The sequence below is a fragment of the Pristiophorus japonicus genome, chromosome 23 (genome assembly GCF_044704955.1).
Source record: "Pristiophorus japonicus isolate sPriJap1 chromosome 23, sPriJap1.hap1, whole genome shotgun sequence".
Lineage (NCBI taxonomy): Eukaryota > Metazoa > Chordata > Chondrichthyes > Pristiophoridae > Pristiophorus > Pristiophorus japonicus.
Window position 1 is genome coordinate 39,480,832 of NC_091999.1, and position 24,883 is coordinate 39,505,714.

A 24,883-nucleotide genomic window follows, 5' to 3' on the forward strand; every position below is an offset into this window, starting at 1 on the left:
CCTTCCTAACTATTGCCTTAATCTCCTCCTTAACCAGCAATGCTACCCCACCTCCTTTTCCTTTTATTCTATCCTTCCTGAATGTTGAATACCCCTGGATGTTGAGTTCCCAGCCCTGCTCATCCTGGAGCCACGTCTCCGTAATCCCAATCACATCATATTTGTTAACATCTATTTGCACAGTTAATTCATCCACCTTATTGCGGATACTCCTTGCATTAAGACACAAAGCCTTTAGGCTTGTTTTGTTAACACCCTCTGTCCTTTTAGAATTTTGCTGTACAATGGCCCTTTTTGTTCTTTGCCTTGGGTTTCTCTGCCCTCCACTTTTCCTCATCTCCTTTCTGTCTTTTGTTTTTGCCTCCTTTTTGTTTCCCTCTATCTCCCTGCATTGGTTCCCATCCCCCTGCCATATTAGTTTAACTCCTCCCCAACAGCACTAGCAAACACTCCCCCGAGGACATTGGTTCCGATTCTGCCCAGGTGCAGACCGTCCGGATTGTACTGGTCCCACCTCCCCCAGAACCGGTTCCAATGCCCCAGGAATTTGAATCCCTCCCTGCTGCACCATTGCTCAAGCCACGTATTCATCTGAGCTATCCTGCGATTCCTACTCTGACTAGCACGTGGCACTGGTAGCAATCCCGAGATTACTACTTTTGAGGTCCTACTTTTTAATTTAGCTCCTAGCTCCTTAAATTCATTTCGTAGGAACTCATCCCTTTTTTTACCTATGTCATTGGTACCAACGTGCACCACGACAACTGGCTGTTCTCCCTCCCTTTTTAGAATGTCCTCCACCCGCTCCGAGACATCCTTGACCCTTGCACCAGGGAGGCAACATACCATCCTGGAGTCTCGGTTGCGGCCGCAGAAACGCCTATCTATTCCCCTTACAATTGAATCCCCTATCACTATCGCTCTTCCACTCTTTTTCCTGCCCTCCTGTGCAACAGAGCCAGCCACGGTGCCATGAACTTGGCTGCTGCTGCCCTCCCCTGATGAGTCATCCCCCTCAACAGTACTCAAAGCGGTGTATCTGTTTTGCAGGGGGATGACCACAGGGGACCCCTGCACTACCTTCCTTGCACTACTCTTCCTGCTGGTCTTCCATTCCCTCGCTGGCTGTGGACCCTTCTCCTGCGGTAAGACCAACTCGCTACACGTGATACTCACGTCATTCTCAGCATCGTGGATGCTCCAGAGTGAATCCACCTTCAGCTCCAACTCCGCAACGCGGACCGTCAGTAGCCGGAGGTGGATACACTTCCCGCACATGTAGTCGTCAGGGACACTGGTGTTGTCCCCGTGTTCCCACATGGTACAGGAGGAGCATATCACGTGACCGAGCTGTCCTGCCATGACTTAACCCTTAGATACACTTAAATTGCCGACAACAATGTTAAAAGTTACTGACTAATAAAGAAAAAGAAAAACTACTCACCAATCAGCAGCCAATCACTTACCACGTTGGCTGTGACGTCACCTTTTGATTTCCTTCTACTTCTTTTTTGCCTTCTCTCCCAGCTGGAGCTGCACCGCTCCCCGGACTGCTGAGCCTTTTATAGGCCGCTGCCTCTCTGGACTCCCGCCTCTCTCGACGCTCCCCGGACTGCTGAGCCTTTTATAGGCCGCTGCCTCTCTGGACTCCCGCCTCTCTCCCTGAGACATCCCTGAAACACACAGTGCAAATCATATAGAGGAAGAGAGAGACAGAACGGGCAATCCCGAGACATGAGAATCAGGAATGGTGGAAAGTAGCATCTAGTTAGATTGTTCCAGCTGGGATTGGTGATAGCACGGATAATAGCTTCAGGGATTCTGGTCATTGCATTATGCTGTAAGGAAGTCAATAAGGGACATTGAAAATATAAGAAAAGGGAAGGACGCTGAGAGGAAACCAGGATTAGTAAAGACAAAGAAAGATATAAAACACTTTATCAACAGGTAATGTAACCCATAAAAAAACCTGTGGGACAGGTTGACATGTGGACCCTGGTTAATTCAGCTTCTGAAAGGGGTTTATGTTTCATTCATTCGATAGAGGGAAAAATGTGGTTCGTATTATTAGGGAGAGAGAGAGACAGATTTCACTGAGCAACAGCTGGTGTTTTGCGACCAACCAGGCTTCGATATTCATAATAAAATGGATTAGAAATAGTTTGGATAAGATAAGTCCAGAACTAGTGGTTTATGATCACCGTAGCCAGGCCACAATGCTTCTAAATGTGTTGCTGATGTAAACTTGTGTCTCTGGATTATGCAGTAGCCAGAGACTACCATATTAGGCAATGCCGGCTCCAGTTTGATAAGAAAACAGTCTATAAATGTAAGCATTTTCCTTTGTTTGTTAGCGTGGAGATACCCGTGCCTGGTTACACGTGCTCCATCTGTGACTATACTCCACTTGTAAATTGATTATAAACAGAAGACTGAATTCGTTACTACTCAAGTGAACAAACAGAAGTTTGTTTTCAATCAACACTTGTTTCTTTTTTTAAGTTTGATACTTCAAAACTTCCTTCGGAATTAAAAATCCGTTAAAACAGCAAAAATCATTCGTAAAGCTATCATCATTAACCTTGAATAAAACATAACTTAGTTAATTTCAATAACTCCAATTTAATTCGGACCAATATTTTATTAACTAAACACAATACAGAACAGATAAAATAAAACAAAATAGCACCTGCTTACAGAACACAGTAAATTACATCATTGTTACCTTCAGGTGCTTTTAAGGAAAGATAAACTTGCTGTAGAGGGAGTGCAATGAAGGTTCATCAGACTGATTCCTGGGATGGGGGGATTGTCCTATGAGAGATTGAGTAGACTAGGCCTATATTCTCCAGTGTTTAGAAGAATGAGAGGTGAGAGGCGACACCCACATCCCATGAACAAATTTTTAAAAAGATGTGAGATGTTTAAATTTGATCAAGGACACCAGCCAAATTAATAGAGACACTCCCTGTCCTTCAGAACCTGTGTCCAGGGGAGAAGCTGATGGGTTTATCTGATCATCTTTGGGATAAATGTTGTGCTCATCGAGCTGAGCAGCTCATGCCAGCATCAAACACTCTCCAGTCGGGCACAGCACGAGTTAGATACAGAGTGAACCCATCGGTCGCTCCCCGACACAGATACAGATAAATTGATCCTGTACCTCTCCCCATTAATCCTGGGCTCCACACGGCTCGAATCCTGCTCCTGTTTCCCTTCCTGTAACAGCACTGAGCTCAACCCAGCCCATAATGAGCAGGGCTCAGGGAGGGTGGTTGGTAGGCACTGCAGTGATGTCATAAAGCAGGGCAATTCAGCCCAGCTGGTCCTCTCCTTGTCCCTTTAAAGGTGGAGAGCTGGGACATCCTGTCTCAACACACATCCCCCTGTTCATACTGAGAATCCCTGGGGAAGGGGGAAGGCCCAAGGCCCAGAGTGTGGAACACAACCAAGGGGGAAAGAGGAGGAGGTAAATCAAGGAGTGGGAACTGAGGGGCATCAAGCTTCAGTTTTAGAGCCAGCAGACTTCAGGAGGGATCAGTGAGTTCTGACCCAGTCTGTTAATCACTTTCAGCTACATGACTTAGTGTGTGCCCCACTGCACCTCTCTCACCTTCAGGGAGAGAACAAGGAGCAGATGGGGAGACTGGTGTGGATTCCAGCACAGTGATGATGTCGGGGGAGGGAGATTGTGTCGGGCCGTGTATTAGGGATGTAGGAGGGACAAGAGAGGAAAGGTCAGAGGAGCAATTACTGCAGCAGTGTCCATCAATCGTGAGAGAGAGAAGGTGGGGGTCAGAGTGGGCCCTGGACAGGCCGGTAAACTGTTTGTTTGCTGTGACCAGCTTTCCTTCTGTCACAAATAGCCTTCTGTCACAAATAGCCTCCTGTAGCCCAGTGACACAAACAGCCCATTAAACACCACCAATGTCCTTTGGTCTGGTGAGGTCTCCCTTTGTGAAACATCGGCTGTTGTTAAAGCTTCTCATTCTAACTCGCTTACAGTGAGACAGTATCCATTGTCCCTTTTATTCCATGGGCTTCATCTTTGCTGGTATTGGTAACACGCCCGGGATCACTAAACACAAAACCCAGTCTGTTAATCACTTTCAGCTACATGACTTAGTGTGTGCCCCACTGCACCTCTCTCACCTTCAATGTGTGAATAGAGCATCACGCCTGCAAAGCTGGTTTAAGTTTATATCCAGGCAGAAAATCTATTTAAGAAAAGCCTGTAGGCCGATGAGACTCTGTTCAGGTGCCAGTGTGCTGCTGGTTTGTCTGGCATTTTGCCTGCAATGGAAGATAACTGAACATTTCTCCCAGTGTAACCTTTGCTGTAATGAAATGTGTCTTTTAATAAGCCTCATGTCCTTGCTCATGTCTGCTGCAATTGTGTAGAAAGAAGATGTGTGAAGTGATGGTGTTTGTATGGAGATGTGAAACAAGGAAACGGTATCTGTGTGTGGCAGTGACACAGCCCTGTGGTCACAGGCAGAACCATGCACCGATATCCTTGTGGTTATGGTTTGAGCAGGGTCAGTTCATGAATGCTCAAGCTAAGAGGTGCCAGGGATCGGGAGCAGCGGCAGTAAATAAAATCTAAATGTAAATTCCGATGTAGTTTATCTTCATTTATTCCTCTTTTAATAGCTTTTGCTGAATGTGTCCCAAGCCAAGTGCCAGGATATTGGACCAGGCCCACCATAGAAAATGAGTTTGACACCTTGAGGTAGACAATGTCAACCGGATTCCCCCATCCACCAACCTAACAACTACTTTACAAACTGAAGATAGTTTGTAAGACGTGACCATGTTTACCAGAATCCGTGTTCAGTATCTGTAATGGCCCCTTCCCTTTCCCCATGATGGAAAACAGCATCTCTCAGGATCCCTTCAAGCACCTTCCCGGTGATCGAGGTCACGTTGATGGGCCTTTAGTTCCCGAGCTCTGACTTGTGCCCAATTTGCAAAATGGGAACTACATATGCTACCTTCCAATCTCAGGGAACAACCCATGACTCTACTGAGCTGTTGGAGATATGGGCAAGGGGCTGGCAGAGCACCCGTCCCATCTCTTTAAACACCCTTGGGTGGATATCATCTGCACCTTACACGTCAAGGTTAACCCACGCAGTGACTTTGCTGTCAGTGAAGAGAAATGAGAAAGACCAAAGTGCCATTTGCCAGTGTGACCTTGAAGGACTGTGTCCAGGCTGAAGTTTTCTCCCCATATGATCCTCCCCACAGAGTGTCCTCTCTGAGCTCCAGCCAGGTGATGATAAACACACAGGTGGGAAAGACAAAAATCTACAGCAATGTGTTGAAAGCAACACGAATTTATTTGTCTATAACCCAAATATTAAACTCCAGTCCAGTTACTGGAGTTATTGACATCAGCAGAAACAAACCCCAACTGTCAGAATGAACATGGTTCAGTCGGGATGTGATTAACAGCAGCATTAACAGCAGATCCCAACCCCTGCAGTCACTTGTGAACTTGCTGGTGTCTCAACACATGGGCTAACGTACTGAATCCCTTCCCACACTCAGAGCAGGTGAATGGCCTCTCCCCAGTGTGAACTCGCTGATGTGTTAGCAGGTTAGATGACTGAGTGAATCCCTTCCCACACTCAGAGCAGGTGAACAGCCTCTCCCCAGTGTGAACTCGCTGGTGTCTCAGCAGGTGGGATGATGTAGTGAATCCCTTCCCACACTCAGAGCAGGTGAACGGCCTCTCCCCAGTGTGAACTCGCTGGTGTGTCAGCAAATGGGATGATGTACTGAATCCCTTCCCACACTCAGAGCAGGTGAACGGCCTCTCCCCAGTGTGAACTCGCTGGTGTGTCAGCAAATGAGATGATGTCGTGAATCCCTTCCCACACTCAGAGCAGATGAACAGCCTCTCCCCAGTGTGAACTCGGTGGTGTTTCAGCAGGGTAGATGAATGAGTGAATCCCTCCTCACACTCGGAGCAGGTGAACGGCCTCTCCCTCGTGTGAACTTGCTGGTGCCTCAACAGGTGGGATGAACAACTGAATCCCTTCCCACACTCTGAACAGCTGAATGGCCTCTCCCCAGTGTGAACTCGCCAATGTATTTCCAGCTGGGACGGGTAGTTGAAACATTTCCCACAGTCCTCACATTTACACAGTTTCTCCCCAGTGTGACTGCACTTGTGTTTCTCCAGGTTGGATGATCGGCTGAAGCCTTGTCCACACACACAGCACGTGTACTGTTTCTCCCCGCTGTGAACAGTGCTTTTCCCTTCCATGGTCAAAGGCCGATGATATTCCGTTCCCGATGAATCGAGTGACTGTCACATCTTAATGTGATGTTTGGTTTGAGCCTCTGGTCGACAAATCCTCCCTTTTTAATACCCTGTAAAGTGAGTTTCAAACAGGAAAAAGGGTGGGTGAGAGAGAACCCACAAAAACACAAAGGCAGGTTGTGAAATTGAGCTGAATGAACCTGGCTATTTGTGCGGCCATCAGCAGAAAATAAGTGACCATGAAAGCTGTTGGATTGTCGTAATAACCCAACTGGTCACTAATGTCTATAGGATTCACAACATTCTGGGACCCCCTACTCAATGGACATGTGTCTGGAATTTAAATTGGAACTGTGTTAGACTTTTGGAGGAGAAATGTGGACAGAAATATCTCACTATTAGGTGCCTTTGGACTAAACTAAGGCCTTTTAGATTGAGTTTGGACATTTTAAATTGTATGCTGGGTCTGCATAGGGCTGCTAACCCACCTGGGAGGCAGGCCCCAGGGAGACATTAGCAGTCTAACAAAAGCCCACTTACCAGGGACCCAGATACATACATATTTTAATAGTTCTTAAAACGGCTATACAGAAAAACCCTGGATTCAGCAAAACACACAATGGACAGTATCAAGACCCGATTACATTCTAACGGCACCATTTGAAAACCCCATCAACACCTTTGGGAATCTTGTATCAGGCTAATACTCAATCAGCCCACCAAAATATCTCACAAAGGGATCACATTAGAGTTGATCAGCCTGCCAACATCGCACAAAAGCAGTCATCAGAAATCAATTGTGCACTCAGGTATAACTGGGGGCCTTGGTGGTGACTTTTGGGCTGTGGTACCTTTTGGGCATAGAAAGTAGGTGCAGGAGTAGGCCATTCAGTCCTTCGAGCCTGCACCACCATGCAACAGGATCATGGCTGATCATTCACCTCAGTACCCCTTTCCTGCTTTCGCTCCATATCCCTTGATCCCTTTCGCCGTAAGGGCCATATCTAACTTCCCCTTGGATATATCAAATGAACTGGCATCAACAACTCTCTGCGGTAGGGAATTCCACAGGTTAACAACTCTCTGAGTGAAGAAGTTTCTCCTCATCTCAGTCCTAGATGGCCTACCCCTTATCCTTGGACTATGTTCCCAAGTTCTGGACTTCCCCAACATCGGGAACATTCTTCCTGCATCTAACCTGTCCAGTCCCGTCAGAATTTTATATATATCTATGAGAACCCCTCTCATCCTTCTAAACTCTAGTGAATACAGGCCCAGTTAATCTAGTTTCTCCTCATATGTCAGTCCTGCCATCCTGGGAATCAATCTGGTGAACCTTCGCTACACTCCCTCAATAGCAAGAACGTCCTTCCTCAGATTAGGAGAACAAAACTGAACACAATATTCCAGGTGAGGCCGCACTACGGCCCTGTACAACTGCAGTAAGACCTCCCTGTCCCTATACTCAAATCCCCTCGCTATGAAGGCCAATGAAGCATTTGCCTTTTTCACCGCCTGCTGAACCTGCATGCTAACTTTCAATGACTGATGTACCATGACACCCAGGTCTCGCTGCACCTCCCCTTTTCCTAATCTGCCACCATTCAGATAATATTCTGCCTTCGTGTTTTTGCCACGAAAGTGAATAACCTCACCTTATACTGCATCTGCCACGTGTTTGCCCATTCACCTAACCTGTCCAAGTCACCCTGCAGCCTTTTAGCGTCCTCCTCACAGCTCACACTGCTACCCAGCTTAGTATCATCTGCAAACTAGGAGATATTGCACTCAATTCCTTCATCCAAATCATTAATATATATTGTAAGTAGCTGTGGTCCTAGCACTGAGCCCTGCAGTACCCTACTAGTCACTGCCTGCCATTCTGAAAAGGACCCATTTATCCCGACTCTCTGCTTCCTGTCTGCCAAGCAGTTCTCTATCCACATCAGTACATTACCCCCAATACCATGTGCTTTAATTTTGCACACCAATCTCTTGTGTGGGACCTTGTCAAAAGCCTTTTGAAAGTCCAAATACACCACATCTACTAGTTCTCCCTTGTCCACTCTACAAGTTACATCCTCAAAAAATTCTAGAAGATTTGTCAAGCAGGATTTCCCTTTCATAAATTCACGCTGACTTGGGCCGATCACGTCACTGCTTTCCAAATGTGCTGCTATTTCATCTTTCATAATTGATTTCAAGATTTTCCCCACTACTGATGTCAGGCTAACCAGTCTATAATTACCCATTTTCTCTCTCCCTCCTTTTTTAAAAAAGTGGTGTTACATTAGCTACCCTCCAGTCAATAGGAACCGATCCAGAGTCGATCGACTGTTGGAAAATGGTCACCAATGCATCCACTATTTCTAGGGCTACTTCCTTAAGTACTCTGGGATGCAGACTATCAAGACCCGGGGATGTATTGGCCTTCAATCCCATCAATTTCCCCGACACAATTTCCCACCTAATAAGGATTTCCTTCAGTTCCTCCTTCTTACTCTACCCTCGGTCCCCTAGTATTTCCGGAAGGTTATTTGTGTTTTCCTTTGTGAAGACAGAACCAAAGTATTTGTTTAACTGGTCCACTATTTCTTTGTTACACAGTATAAATTCACCTGAATCTGACTGCAAGGGACCTACGTTTGTTTTCACTAATCTTTCACATATCTATATAGAAACTTTTGCAGTCAGTTCTTATGTTGCCAGCAAGCTTCCTCTCATACTCTATTGTCCCCCTCCTAATTAAACCATTTGTCCTCCTCTGCTTTATTACAAAATTATCCCAGTCTTCAGGTTTGCTGCTTTTTCTGGCCAATTTATAAGCCCCTTCCTTGGATTTAACACTATCCTTAATTTCACTTGTTAGCCACGGTTGAGCCATCTTCCCTGTTTTATTTTTACTCCAGACAGGGATGTACAATTGTTGAAGTTCATCCATGTGATCTTTAAATGTTTGCCATTGCCTATCCACCGTCATCCCTTTAAGTATCATTCATCAGTCTATTCTAGCCAATTCATGTCTCATACCATCAAAGTTACCTTTCCTTAAGTTCAGGACCCTAGTCTCTGAATTAACTGTGTCACTTTCCATCTCAATAAAGAATTCTACCATATTATGGTCACTCTTCCCCAAGGGGCCTCGCACAACAAGATTGATAATTAGTTCTTTCTCATTACACATCACCCAGTCTAGGATGGCCAGCCCTCTAGTTAGGTCCTTGATACATTGGTCGAGAAAACTATCCCTAATACACTCCAGGAAATACTCCTTCACCACATTGCTACCAGTTTGGTTAGCCCAATCAATATGTAGATTAAAGTTGCCCATGATAACTGCTGAAGAGAGAAAGCAGTGTGCAACTGGGTTAAACTGTGGAGAAATCCTTTGGTGAGCATAGTCCCTGCAATTTCTGAGCCGAGCTCAGTTAGTGTCGTGGTGGGAGGTGTTTTTTTTCACTGCATAGCCTCTGTACCCGTTGTGTATATGTTTTCCCCCTTTTTCTGTACATTTTGTTATATGCTATTCAGGTAATTAGTGTGGTGTGCTATTTCCTAAATAAAATATTTGTTCTTGCACCAAACAGTTGTCTGTCTACATCTATCACATCTCCTAAATAATTCCAAGCCCGAGAACCAGGGAGTGGGACGATTCGGACCATCAAGGTCAGAAAAGGCTGACACACCCACCACCCCCTACATGTCCTTCAGGGACAGGAACTCACCACCCGGTCTGGGCCGACACAAGACTCTGGTCTCGATGGGAGGAGGGAGGGGTGGGCGGGGTGAAGGGGAGGGAATGTATACATCTGCAACTCGACCAGAACTTTGACAGAACCTCCCAAACCCACAACCTCTCCCACCCAGATGGACCAGGGCAGCAGGTGCATGGGAAATCCATCACCTCCAAGTTCCCCTCCAAGTCTCACACCATCCTGACTTGGGAATATATCACCGTTCCTACATCGTCACTGGGTGAAAATCCTGGAACTCCTCACCTAACAGCATTGTGGGAGGGCCTTCACCACACGGACTGCAGCGGTTCGAGAAGGCCCACCATCACCTTGTCAAGGGGCAAATGGAAATTGGAAATATATTCTGGCCCGACTGGTAACATCCACATCCCAAGAATGGATTAAAACAAATCTGTATATTGAAAGCCTCTACAGAAATACTTGTTCCTAAAACAATACTCTTCTACATTGTGCTGGCAGTGTCTGTTTCACAACCTAATCTCCCCTAGAATACACCGCTGTTGACAGTCTCTCATCGGAAATTGTTGGGCCCGACTGGGCCCAGAGGTACTGGGGGTTAAACCCAGCAGCTTCTCCCCCCTCTCCACTCCAGCTCAAACTGATGCAACAAACAGACCCACACAGGAGGCCAGGGAGCGACTTCCGCATCCAGCGCCCACCCTGATACAGAGCGGCTCTGGATTGGTCGCTCTGTGTTTCCAGTATCGATGCACTGAAGATCAGCATATGAGGGAGGTGAATAGAGGCTGATGATGAGAGAGTTAGAACCATAGAATCAGAGAATGGTTACAGCACGGAACAAGACCATTCGGCCCGTCGAGCCCGTGCCAGCTCTCTGCAAGAGCACCTCAGCTAGTCCCACTCCCCCGCCCTTACCCCACAGCCGTGCAAATGTTTTTCTTTCAGATACTTATCCAACTCCCTTTTGAAAGCCGCAATTGAGTCTGCCTCCACCACCCTTTCAGGCCGTGCAATCCGGATATTAACCACTCGCCACGCAAAAAGGTTTTTTCTTGTGTCGCCTTTGGTTCTTTTGCCAATCACCTTAAATCTGTGTCCTCTGGTTCTCGACCCTTCTGCCAATGGGAACAGTATCTCTCGACCACTCATGATTTTGAACACCTCTGTCAAATTTCCTCTCAATCTTCCCTGCTCTAAGGAGAACACAAGAAATAAGAGCGGGAGTAGACCATTTGGCCCCTCGAGCCTGCTCCATCATTCAATAAAATCATGGCTGATCTGATCCTGGACTCAACTCCACTTACTCCTCGCTCCCATAAACCTTTACTCCCATATCGCTCAAAAAATCTGTCTATCTCCACCTTAAATATATTCAATGATCCAGCCTCTACAGCTTTCTGGGGCAGAGAATTCCACAGAATTAGAACCCTCAGAGAAGAAATTCCTCCTCATCTCAGTTTTAAATGGGCAACCCCTTATTCTGAAACTATGCCCCCAGTTCTAGATTCTCCTATGAATGGAAACACCCTCTCTGCATCCACCTTGTCAAGCCCTCCAGTATCTTTTATGTTTCAATAAGATCACCTCTCATTATTCTGAACTCCAATGAGTATAGGCCCAAACTACTCAACCTTTCTTCATAAGTCAACCCCCTCATCTCAGGAATCACCCAAATGAACCTTCTCTGAACTGCCTCCAATGAAAGTATATCCTTCCTTAAATACAGAGACCAAAACTGTTCACAGTACTCCAGGTGTGGCCTCACCAATACCCTACAGTCGTAGCAGGACTTCTCTGCTTTTATACTCTATCCCCCTTGCAACCCCAGCTGCTCCAGTCTGTCAAGGTAACTGAAGTCCCTCATCCCTGGAATCATTCTCGTAAATCTTTTCTGCACCCTCACCAAGGCCTTCACATTATTCCTAAAGTGTGTTGCCCACAATTGGGCATAATACTCCAGTTGAGGCCGAACCAGTGTTTTGTACAGGTTCATCATAATATCCATGCGTTTGTACTTTATACTTCTATTTATAAACAGGGATACTGTCAAGTGTAGTATAAACAGGGACAGGGTCTAGTGTAATATAAACAGAGGCAGGGTCGAATGTAATATAAACCGAGACTGGGTCATGTGTAATTATAAACAGTGACATGGTCTAGGGTAATATTTAGAATGACTCCTGGCGCCATGAACTAGTGAGTACAGAAATAGGAGGATAGAGCAGATGAATGCCTGGCTGGAGAGATGGTGCAGGAGTGAGGGCTTTAGATTCCTGATGCATTGGGACCACTTCTGGAGGGAGGTGGGACCTGTACAAACCGGACGGGTTGCACCTCAACAGAGCCGGGACCAATATCCTCGTCCGGGGGGGGGGGGGGTTTGTCAGTGCTGTTGGACAGAGGAAAAAAGCAGGAAACACAGGTAAAAACAACAAATTTAAAGCTCTTTGTCTAAATGCACATAACATTTGTAACAAAATAGATGAGTTGACGGCACAAATAGATACAAATGGGTACGATCTGATAGCCATTACAGAGACGTGGTTGCAAGGTGACCAGGACTGGGAACTAAATATTCAGGGGTATTTGACAATTCGGAAGGACAGACAGAAAGGAATAGGAGGTGGGGTAGCTCTGTTAATAAAGAATTAGATCAGTGCGTTAGTGAGAAACGATATTTGCTCAGAGGATCAAGATATTGAATCAGTTTGGGTGGAGATGGGGAATAATAAAGGGAAAGTCACTGGTGGGCAGAGTCTATAGGCCCCTAACAGTAGCTACACTGTTGGACGGAGTATAAATCAAGAAATAATGGAGGTTTGTAATAAAGGAATGGCAATATTTATGGGTGATTTTAAACTTCATATTGATTGGACAAAGCAAATTGGCCAGGGTCGCCTTGAGGAGGAGTCCATAGAGTGTATCTGGGATAGTTTCCTTGAACAGTATGTTGTGGAACCAACCAGGGAGCAGGCTATCTTAGATCTAGTACTGTGTAATGAGGCAGGATTAATAAATGATCACGTACTAAAATGGTTGGTGAGAAATTTGGTTCTCAAACCAGGGTCCCAAGCTGAAATAAAGGAGACTACAATGGTATGAGGGCAGAGTTGGCTAAAGCGGACTGGGAAAATAGATTAAAGAATGGGACGGTTGATGAGCAGTGGCAGACATGATTGAGAGGGAAGATAGATTATGAAAGAAAACTAGCACAAAATATAAAAACAGATAGTAAGAGTCCTTCATGGTAGAAGACACTAAAAACATCCCAGCAGTGGATAAGCGAGAGATCGGGAGGAACGCAATACAATCACGATCACTAATGACGTAGTACTAGGTAAAATAATAGGACTAAAGGCAGACAAGTCCCCTGGACCTGATGGCTTGCATCCTAGGGTCTTAAGAGAAGTGGCTGCAGAGATAGTGGATGCATTGGTTGTAATCTACCAAAATTCCCTGGATTCTAGGGCGGTCCCAACAGATTGGAAAGCCGCCAATGTAACGTGCCTATTTGAAAAATGAGGCAGACAAAAAGCAGGACAATTGAGACCAGTTAGTCTAACATCTGTCATTGGGAAAATGCTGGAGTCCATTATTAAGGAAGCAGTAGCAGGACATTTGGAAAAGCATGATTCAATCAAGCAGATTCAACATGGTTTTATGAAAGGGAAATCATGTTTGACAAATTCGCTGGAGTACTTTGAGGATGTAACAAGCAGGGTGGATTAGGGGGAAGCAGTGGGTATGGTGTATTTGGATTTCCAGAAGGCATTCGATAAGGTGCCACTTAAGAGGTTACTGCACAAGATAAAAGCTCACAGGGTTGGAGGTTATGTATTAACGTGGATAGAGGATTGGCAAACCAACAGAAAACAGAGGGTCGGGATAAATGGTAATTTTCCAGTTGGCAAACATGACTAGTGGGGTGCCGCAGGGATCGGTGCTGGGTCTTCAACTAATTACAATCCATATTAATGACTTGGATGAAGGGACCGAGTTTGCTGTTGTTACAAAAATTGTGCGGTGGACACAAAAAATATGCAAAGGGATATAGACATGTTAAGTGAGAGGGCAAACATTCGGCAGATGGAGTATAATGTGGGAAAATGTGAAGTTATGCACTTTGGCAGAAATAACAGAAAAGCAAATTATAATTTAAATGGAGAAAAATTGCAAAGAGCTGCATTACAGAGAGACTTAGGGGCCTTGTGCATGAAACACAAAAAGTTAGTATGCAGGTACGGCAAGTAATCAGGAAGGCAAATGGAATGTTGGCCTGCATTGCAAGGGGGATAGAGCATAAAAGCAGAGAAGTCCTGCTGCAACTGTAAAGAGTATTGGTGAGGCCACACCTGGAGTACTGTGTACAGTTTTGGTCTCCGTATTGAAGGAAGGATACACTTGCATTGAAGGCTGTTCAGAGAAGGTTCACGAGGTTGATTCCGGAGATGGGGGGTTGACTTCTGAGGATAGGTTGAGTAGGTTGGGCCTAAACACATTGGAGTTTCGAAGAAATGAGAGGTTATTTTATTGAAACTTAATGATAATGAGGGGGCTCGCCAAGATGGATGCAGAGAGGATATTTCCACTCATAGGGGAAACTAAAACTAGGGGGACATAGTCTCAGAATAAGGAGCCGCCCATTTAAAAGTGAGATGAGGAGGAATTTCCTCTCTGAGGGTGGCAAATCCCTGGAATTCTCTGCCCCAAAGAGCTGTGCAAGCTGAGTCATTGAATAATTAAAGGTGGAGATAGACACATTTTTGAATGATGAGAGAGTAAAGGGTTATGGGGAGCGGGCAGGGAAGTGGAGCCGAGTCCATGATCAGATCAGCCATGATCTTATTGAATAGGGAGCAGGCTCGACGGGCCAAATGGCCTATTCCTGCTCCTATTTCTTATGTTCTTATGTTATAGACTGTTTTCCCTCTACTCCCAATTTTCACCACCAATTCTGGCTGCGTTCAGTTCGACACTCACTGGCTCCCCTCCATCTCCTTCCCTGAAGGTGCTGGCTCTGGCTGGGTTCAGTTCTACACTCACTGGTTCTCCTCACTTCCCTCAAGATGCTGACTGTGGCTGGGAACAGTTCCACACTCACTGGTTCCCCTCCCCTGAAGGTGCTGACTCTGGCTGGGTTCAGTTCTACACTCACTGGTTCCCCTCCCGTGAAGGTGCTGAATCTGGCTGGGTTCAATTCTACACTCACTGGTTCCCCTCCCCTGAAGGTGCTGACTCTGGCTGGGTTCAGTTCTCCACTCACTGGTTCCCCTCCCCTGAAGGTGCTGAATCTGGCTGGGTTCAATTCTACACTCACTGGTTCCCCTCCCGTGAAGGTGCTGAATCTGGCTGGGTTCAGTTCTACACTCACTGGTTCCCCTCCCCTGAAGGTACTGACTCTGGTTGGGTTCAGTTCTACACTCACTGGTTTCCCTCCCGTGAAGGTGCTGACTCTGGCTGGGTTCAGTTCTACACTCACTGGTTCCCCTCCCCTGAAGGTGCTGACTCTGGCTGGGTTCAGTTCTCCACTCACTGGTTCCCCTCCCCTGAAGGTGCTGACTCTGGCTGGGTTCAGTTCTACACTCACTGGTTCCCCTCCCCTGAAGGTGCTGACTCTGGCTGGGTTCAGTTCTACACTCACTGGTTCCCCTCCCGTGAAGGTACTGACTCTGGCTGGGTTCAATTCTACACTCACTGGTTCCCCTCCCGTGAAGGTGCTGAATCTGGCTGGGTTCAATTCTACACTCACTGGTTCCCCTCCCCTGAAGGTACTGACTCTGGTTGGGTTCAGTTCTACACTCACTGGTTTCCCTCCCGTGAAGGTGCTGACTCTGGCTGGGTTCAGTTCTACACTCACTGGTTCCCCTCCCCTGAAGGTGCTGACTCTGGCTGGGTTCAGTTCTACACTCACTGGTTCCCCTCCCCTGAAGGTGCTGACTCTGGCTGGGTTCAGTTCTACACTCACTGGTTCCCCTCCCCTGAAGGTACTGACTCTGGCTGGGTTCAGTTCTACACTCACTGGTTCCCCTCCCCTGAAGGTGCTGACTCTGGCTGGGTTCAGTTCTACACTCACTGCATCCCCTCCCCTGGAGGTACTGACTCTGGCTGGGTTCAGTTCTACACTCACTGGTTCCCCTCCCCTGAAGGTGCTGACTCTGGCTGGGTTCAGTTCTACACTCACTGGTTCCCCTCCCCTGAAGGTACTGACTCTGGCTGGGTTCAGTTCTACACTCACTGGTTCCCCTCCACTGAAGGTACTGACTCTGGCTGGGTTCAGTTCCACACTCACTGGTTCCCCTCCCCTGAAGGTACTGACTCTGGCTGGGTTCAGTTCTACACTCACTGGTTCCCCTCCCCTGAAGGTACTGACTCTGGCTGGGTGCAGTTCCAGACACTGACATCATTCACTTTGTTCCGACACCAAGATAGCAGCGCATGCGCTATGCTACTCACTGAACCAAGATGGCGGAGCGATGAACCTGCCTTCCTATACGAAGATGGCCGCCGTTAGTCTGGGCCTATGACCGGGAGAAAGCCCCGAAGCTGCAACCGCCGATATTCCTGTTATTATTCCGGGCTTGCGGCGGGCACCGGATGTTTATGAAGCCTCCCCGGCTCCCCGCTGGTCCATTATTCCGCTCCGTCCCGCTGAAAAGGACACTTCTGAGGAGCCTGTCCAAACCATGTCTCTTCCGCCATTACACGCACCGCGCATGCTCCAAACACATCCAAGATCCGCGCCTGCGCACTGAGCTCCTCTAGTCTGGATGCGGCTCATTCTTCCGCGCGGGGCATGCTGGGTACATAAGACCATGAGAAATTGGAGCAGGAGTGGGCCAGCCGGACCCCCGAGCCTGCTCCCCATTCAATAAGATCATGGCTGGTCTAATCGTAGACTCAGCTCCACTTCTCTGCCCGCTCCCCAGAACCCTATACTCCATTATCGCTCAAAAATATGGCTATCTCCGCCTTAAATATATTCAATGACCCAGCCTCCACTGCTCTCTGGGGCAGAGAATTCCACAGATTTACACCCTCTGAGAGAAGACATTTCTCCTTATCTCAGTTTTGAATGGGCTGAGGAGAAAAGCTGCATTTGTAAATAGAACAGGATTTACTGTGATTGCATTGGGCACTGAAACATGTTCACTCCGGCAGCTCTACTTTGTTTCTGATGATCTTAATAACCCCTATACCTGAGCTGGAGATTAATATTGTGTATAAATGTTGAATAAATTATCTTTGTTTCAAACACAGTGTGTCGAATATTTGATTCCTCCATGATCAGAGGAGACTAATTGATGTTCTGTTACTGACTGTTCCATTTTAGTGCTTTTTCTTAATCTAACTTATGTAATTTCTCACCTAGTTCGCCTTCTATCAAACCCCAAACTTGTTCCATTTGAGTACGAGTTGTAGTTGTAGTAGACTTAACTGCAGTGTGTCAGTTTAAACTCAACTGAAATCTTTTGAACCACCCCTTTTTTGAACCATCTTGCATAAGGTTCGAAATCCGTTACTTTCTGTAACCCGTTTTTGTAACCGATTGAATTTTACAAACTCATCCACACATTTTGCACGTGATAGTCTGTCAAATATTCTGATATTTGTAATTGTCATTGCCACAAACTCCGTTCCCTAGCCACAGACTCTGTCCCTCTCCCCAACTTCTGTCTGAGCCTGAACCAGACTGTTTGCAACCTTGGTGTCATACTTAACCCTGAAATAGGTTTTTTAACCAGATATCCACGGCATAATTAAGACTGCCTATTTCCATCTCTGTAACATCATCCGTCTCCGCTCTTGCCTCAGCTCATCCACTGCTGAAGCCCTCATCCATGCTTTTGTTACTTCTGGACTTGACTATTCCAATGCACTCCTCCCACATTCGACTCTAGATAAACTAGAGTTATTCAAAAATTCGGCTGCCCATGCCCTAACTCGCACCAAGTCCAGCTCACCCATCACCCCTGTCCTCACTGACCTACATTGGCTTCTAGTTAAGCAACGCCTTGATTTGAAAATTCTAATATTTTTAAACCACTCCATGGCGTCATCCCTCCCTAGCTCTGTAAATTCCTCCAGCCCCACAACCACCATCCTGTCCCCCACCCATGAGATATCTGTCTTCCTGAGCATCCCTGATTATAATTGGTGACGGTGCCTTCTGTTGCTCAGGTCCCAAGTTCTGGAAAACCCAGCCTAAACCTTTCTGTCGAACCCATGCTGTACCTGCTCTGGCAGTTTTTGATGGGATAGTGTAGAGCAAGCTTTTCTCTCTTATCTAATCCATGCTGTACCTTCCCTCGTAGTGTTTGATGGGACAGTGTAGAGTGAGCTTTACTCTGTATCTAACCTGTGTTGTTCCTGCCCTGGGTCTGTTTGATGGGACAGTGTAGAGTGAGCTTTACTCTGTATCTAACTCGTGCTGTACCTGCGATGGGAGTGTTTGATGGATCAGTATATGGAGAGCTTTGCTCTCTGACTAACCCGTGCTGTGTATGTTGCGCGAATGTTTGATCGGACAGCGTAGAGGGAGATTAACGCTGTATCTAACCTATGCTGTACGGACTCTGGGAGTGTTTGGGGCAGGCTAGAGTGAGATTTAACCTTTAATAACCCACGCTGTACCGACCTGGGAATGTCTGGTGAGACAGTGTAGAGGGAGCTTTACTCTGCATTTAACCTGTGTTGTCATCATCATCAGCATAGGCAGTCCCTCAGAATCGAGGAAAAATAGAAGGAAGACATGCTTCCACTCCTGAAGTGAGTTATTTGGTGGCTGACCAGTCCAATATGAGAGCCACAGACTCTGTCACAGGTTGGACAGATAGTCATTGAGAGAAGGGGTGGGTGGGACTGCTTTGCCATATGCTCCTTCCACTGCCTGCGCTTGATTTCTGCATGCTCTCGGCATTGAGACTCGAAGTGCTCAGCGCCCTCCCGGATTCACTGTCTCCACTTAGGGCAGTCTTTGGTCAGGGACTCCCAGGTGTCAGTGGGGATGTCGCACTTTATCAGGCAGGCGTTGAGGGTGTCCTTGTAATGTTTCCGCTGCCCACCTTTGGCTCATTTGCTGTGACGGCGCACCACATAGGGCACTTGCTTTGGGAGTCTCGTGTCTGGCATACGAACTATGTGGCCTGCCCAGCGGAGCTGATCAAGTGTGGTCAGTGCTTCAATGCTGGGGACATTAGCCTGGACAAGGACGCTGATATTGCTGTGCCAGTCCTCCCAGGGGATTTGTAGGATCTAGTGGAGACATCATTGGTGATATATCTCCAGCGACTTGAGGTGTCTACTGTACATAGTCCATTCCTCTGAGCCATACAGGAGGGCGGGTATTACTACAGCCCTGTAGACCATGAGCTTGGTGGTACCTGCCCTGGGAATGGTTGATGGAACAGTGTAAGGGGAGCTTTACTCTGTATCTAACCCGTGCTGTACCTGCCCTGGGAATGTCCAGCAGAACAGTATAGAGGGAGATTTTCTCTATATCGAACTGATGCTGTATCTGCCCTGGAATGGCTGGACAAGTCAGAGGGAGATGTAGTCTGTGTCTAACCTGTGCTGTACTTGCCCTGGGAACGTCTGATGGAAAAGTATAGAGGGAGCTTTACTCTCTATTTAAGCCATGTTGTACTTGCCCTGGGAATATTTGATGGGACAGTGTCGAGGGAGCTTTACTCTGTATCTGACCCATGCTGTATCTTCCCTGCAAGTGTCTGGTGGGAGAATGTATTGAGATCCTTACTGTGTACCTACTCATTTCCGTTATACTCCGCAGAGGATGAAAACCACACTGTGACTCCGGGAGGAGCTCCTCAGCCACAGGGAGAAGATGGTTGAGGAGGATTCTAGCGATGGCTTTCCCAGGCGATTCATCTGTAATTGCCGCAGTCGGACTTGTCCCCTAGTTAAAGATGGTCACGATTACTGCATCTCTGAGATCTCCAGGCATGCCTTCCTTCTTCCAGATGAGAGAGATGAGGTCATGCATTTGTGCCAATAGTGCCTCTCCGCCATACTTTAGTGCCTCAGTGGGGATTTCATCCACTCCCATTGCCTTGTTGGTTTTGAGCTGGCAGATGGCCTTTTCCACCTCATACAGGGCTGGGGTTTTGCTGAGATGGTCGTGGGTAGCATGCTGTGCGTTGGAGTCGAGGACACTCGAGTCAAAGGCAGTGTGTCGGTTAAGGAGATCTTCGAAGTGTTCCTTCCAGCGGGTCCTGGCTGCCTCGGTGTCCTTGATGAGTGTTTCCCCGTTCTTGGCCAACAGTGGGGTGGTGCCTTGGGTGGCTGGGCTGTAGGTGGCGTTGACTGATGTGAAGAATCCTCACACATCATGGCTGTCAGCCAGCTGCTGAATCTCCTGTGATTTCTCCACCCACCATCTATGCTTTAGGTCACAGGTTTTTTCTTGGACCTCGGCCTGAAGCCACCTGTAATGCTGCTTTGCTGGTCCTGAGTTGTGTTGTTGTTTTAGGTTCAGAAATGCCCTGCGCTTGCGATTTATTAGCTCTTGGATCTCCTGGTCATTCTCATCAACCATTCCCGGTGTTTCCTCGATCAGGCCAACATCCTCAGCATCAAAGCACTGACCACACTCGACCAGCTGCATTGGGTGGGCCACATTGTTCACAACTATTTTAAGTCGAACAATGATCAAGTGCCCCCTGATTAAAGGGGGGAGGGGGGTCACACTCCAGAAACTTTCATTAAACTGCCCCCTTGTTTTTTCTTTGAGGGCACCAAAAACACAACTTAATAATTCAACATAAAGGGAACCTTTGTCAAATCAAATCAAATTAATTAAAATAAAAATTCTGTTCTCTCTTGAAATGATGCACTCCAGTCTCTGCAGTGTCCATCTCTTGTGGACACGGCGTGCTCCAACTCCAGAGATACCCTGGCTCGCCACATTGTTCACATGGCTGACACAAGACTCCCAAAGCAAGCGTTCTGCTCAGAACTCCTACATGGCAAGCGAGCCCAAGGTGATCAGAGGAAACATTTCAAGGACACCTTCAAAGCCTCCTTGATAAAAATGCAGCATCCCCACTGATACCTAGGAGCCCTTGGCTAAATTCTGCCCTAAGTGGAGGAAGTGCATCCGGGAGGGTGCTGAGCACCTTGAGTCTCATCACTGAGAGCATGCAGAAACCAAGCATAGGAGCATGCGGCAATCCAGTCCCACCCACCCTTTCCTTCAATGACTGGCTGTCTCACCTGTGACAGAGACTGTAATTCCCGTATTGGAATGTTTAGTCACCTAAGAACTCACCTTTAGAGTGTAAGCAAGTCTTCCTTGATTTCGAGGGACTGCCTATGATGATGATAATGTGTACTTACCTGTGTTGTGCTTGTCCTGTGAATTTTTGGATTGGCTGTTGTGAAAGACGTTTACCCTGCATTTAAATTATGCTGTACTTGCCCTGGGAGTGTTTGAAGGGACAGTGTAGAGGGAGCTTCACTCTGTCTCTAACCCCTGCTCTACCTGCTACCGGTACGCTTGCGGCCTTCTGTAAGAGGTTGGCACTGGAGGGACTGGAGTGCATCGTCACCTCGAGCAACCAAATTTTAATTTGATTTAAGTTCACCATCCAAAGTTTAATTAGTTTATTTTGTTGGTTATAGTGCCCTCCTCCCTTTAATCACGGGAATTTGATTTACAGATTAACAACAAAATAGTTGCGCTGTACCTGCCCTGGGATTGTTTCTTGGGACAGTGCAGAGGGAGCTTTATTCTGTATCTAACCCGTGCTGTACCTGCCACCAGTACGCTTGCGGCCTTCTGTAAGAGATCAGCACCAGACGGACTGGAGTGCATCATCGCCTCCAGCAACCAACTGTTAATTTGATTTAAGTTTACCGTCCAAAGTTTAATTGGTTTATTTTGTGTCTCCTCCCCCCTTTAATCAGGGGGCTTTTTATTTACAGATTAACAACAAAATACTTGTGCTGTACCTGCCCTGGGATTGTTTCTTGGGACAGTGCAGAGTGAGCTTTATTCTGTATCTAACCCGTGCTGTACATGCCCTGGGAATACCTGGTGGGACAGTGCAGCTGGATCCTTACTGTGTATTTAACATGTGCTGTACCTGCCCTGGGACTGTTTAGGACAGTACAGAGGGAGCTTCACTCTGTATATAACCCTTGCAGTATCTGGCCCACTCCTGCTCCTGTTTGGCATGGTCTTATCTACCCAGCATGCCCCGCACCCAGAATGTAGGAGCTGTGTTTGGAGCATGCGCGGTGCAAGTAATGGCGGAAAAGCCATGTTTTGGACAGGCTCCTCAGGATTCTCTTTTTCAGCGGGACGGAGCGGGGTAAGGGACCAGCGGGGAGCCGGGGAGGCTTCATAAACAAACCGTGCCCGCCACAAGCCCGGAATAATAACCGGAATATCGGTGGTTGGAGCTTCGGGGCTTTCTCCCGGTCACAGGCCCAGGCTAACGGCGGCCATATTTGAGCAGGAAGGCAGATTCAGTGAGTAGCACCGCGCATGCGCGGCCATCTTTGTGCAGGTACAAATTGAGTGATGTCAGTGTCTGGAACTGAACCCAGCCAGAGTCAGTACCTTCAGGGGAGGGGAACCAGTGAGTGTAGAACTGAACCCAGCCAGAGTCAGTACCTTCAGGGGAGGGGAACCAGTGAGTGTAGAACTGAACCCAGCCAGAGTCAGTACCTTCAGGGGAGGGGAACCAGTGAGTGTAGAACTGAACCCAGCCAGAGTCAGTACCTTCAGGGGAGGGGAACCAGTGAGTGTAGAACTGAACCCAGCCAGAGTCAGTGCCTTCAGGGGAGGGGAACCAGTGAGTGTAGAACTGAACCCAGCCAGAGTCAGTACCTTCAGGGGAGGGGAACCAGTGAGTGTAGAACTGAACCCAGCCAGAGTCAGTACCTTCAGGGGAGGGGAACCAGTGAGTGTAGAACTGAACCCAGCCAGAGTCAGTACCTTCAGGGGAGGGGAACCAGTGAGTGTAGAACTGAACCCAGCCAGAGTCAGTACCTTCAGGGGAGGGGAACCAGTGAGTGTAGAACTGAACCCAGCCAGAGTCAGTACCTTCAGGGGAGGGGAACCAGTGAGTGTAGAACTGAACCCAGCCAGAGTCAGTACCTTCAGGGGAGGGGAACCAGTGAGTGTAGAACTGAACCCAGCCAGAGTCAGTACCTTCAGGGGAGGGGAACCAGTGAGTGTAGAACTGAACCCAGCCAGAGTCAGTACCTTCAGGGGAGGGGAACCAGTGAGTGTAGACCTGAACTCAGCCAGAGTCAGTACCTTCAGGGGAGGGGAACCAGTGAGTGTAGACCTGAACTCAGCCAGAGTCAGTACCTTCAGGGGAGGGGAACCAGTGAGTGTAGAACTGAACCCAGCCAGAGTCAGTACCTTCAGGGGAGGGGAACCACTGAGTGTAGAACTGAACCCAGCCAGAGTCAGTACCTTCAGGGGAGGGGAACCAGTGAGTGTAGACCTGAACTCAGCCAGAGTCAGTACCTTCAGAGGAGTGGAACCAGTGAGTGTAGAACTGAACCCAGCCAGAGTCAGCACCTTCAGGGGAGGGGGATCAGTGAGTGTAGAACTGAATCCAGCCAGAGTCAGCACCTTCAGGGGAGGGGAACCACTGAGTGTAAAACTGAACCCAGCCAGAGTCAGTACCTTCAGGGGAGGGGAACCACTGAGTGTAGAACTGAACCCAGCCAGAGTCAGTACCTTCAGGGGAGGGGAACCAGTGAGTGTAGACCTGAACTCAGCCAGAGTCAGTACCTTCAGGGGAGTGGAACCAGTGAGTGTAGAACTGAACCCAGCCAGAGTCAGCACCTTCAGGGGAGGGGGATCAGTGAGTGTAGAACTGAATCCAGCCAGAGTCAGCACCTTCAGGGGAGGGGAACCACTGAGTGTAAAACTGAACCCAGCCAGAGTCAGTACCTTCAGGGGAGGGGAACCAGTGAGTGTAGAACTGAACCCAGCCAGAGTCAGTACCTTCAGGGGAGGGGGACCAGTGAGTGTAGAACTGAACCCAGCCAGAGTCAGTACCTTCAGGGGAGGGGAACCAGTGAGTGTAGAACTGAACCCAGCCAGAGTCAGTACCTTCAGGGGAGGAGAACCAGTGAGTGTAGAACTGAACCCAGCCACAGTCAGTACCTTCAGGGGAGGGGAACCAGTGAGTGCAGAACTGAACCCAGCCAGAGTCAGCACCTTCAGGGACCAGTGATTGATTGGTGCCGCGGCCCCGCCCCTCCGCCACTGATTGGTGCGGAGCAGCGCGCTGGGTGGGCTGGTGCCCCGCGCCCCCTCGCCATTGGCTGCGGGCTGAGTGTTGCGGGCGGGCGGTTGGGGGGTTTGTTGGGGGGCTCCGCTCGCAGCCTTTGAGCTCGGGGCCCAGGTGAGGCGAGGCGGAGTTGTGCGCAGGCGCGGGGCCAGCCTATTGTGGGAGATTAGCTGCGGACGGACGATGTTTTGCCCCACGCGGAGGATGGATGAGCAGCCCGGGCAGTGCGCTCAGCCTCCCTGAGGACTCACCTTCTCACGGACACGTGCGGGCGGTGAGATTTGGCCGCCGAGTCGGCGGGTGGCAGCTGTGGGGCACCTTCGGGTGGGGACGGACCTTGGTTACTGTCGGGGTTTGCCGGGAGTTCGGCCGCCATCTTTGGGCAGCATGGGGCCGCCCGCCACGGGGGGCGGGGCTTCCTCGATGTCACAATACTTTCCATTGTCCCGCTGCAGGGCAGGGAGCATGCGCGGCGGCCATCTTACTGCAGGGAGCAGGTGCAGGATGGGGACCAGTGACATGAATACATGAGATCATCAGAAATAGGAGATGAGTCGGCCCTTTGGCCCCTCGAGCCTGCCGCCATTCAATAAGATGATGGCTGCAGCATCTGGGGTGGTTCT

At 48.2% G+C, this 24,883-nt stretch overlaps 1 protein-coding gene across 1 annotated transcript in view; it reads right to left on the bottom strand.

The window, feature by feature from the left end:
- Positions 1–5,294: 5,294 nt before the first annotated feature.
- Positions 5,295–24,883, bottom strand: part of LOC139235351 (zinc finger protein 229-like) — a 50,788-nt gene continuing 31,199 nt past the window's right edge. The window contains exons 2-3 of the mRNA XM_070866491.1: positions 20,590–20,602; positions 5,295–6,106 (exon numbers count right to left, since the gene is read on the bottom strand). Coding sequence (XP_070722592.1) covers positions 5,489–6,106; positions 20,590–20,602 — 631 coding nt within the window. The 3' untranslated portion in view covers positions 5,295–5,488. The remainder of the gene's footprint in view (positions 6,107–20,589; positions 20,603–24,883) is intronic.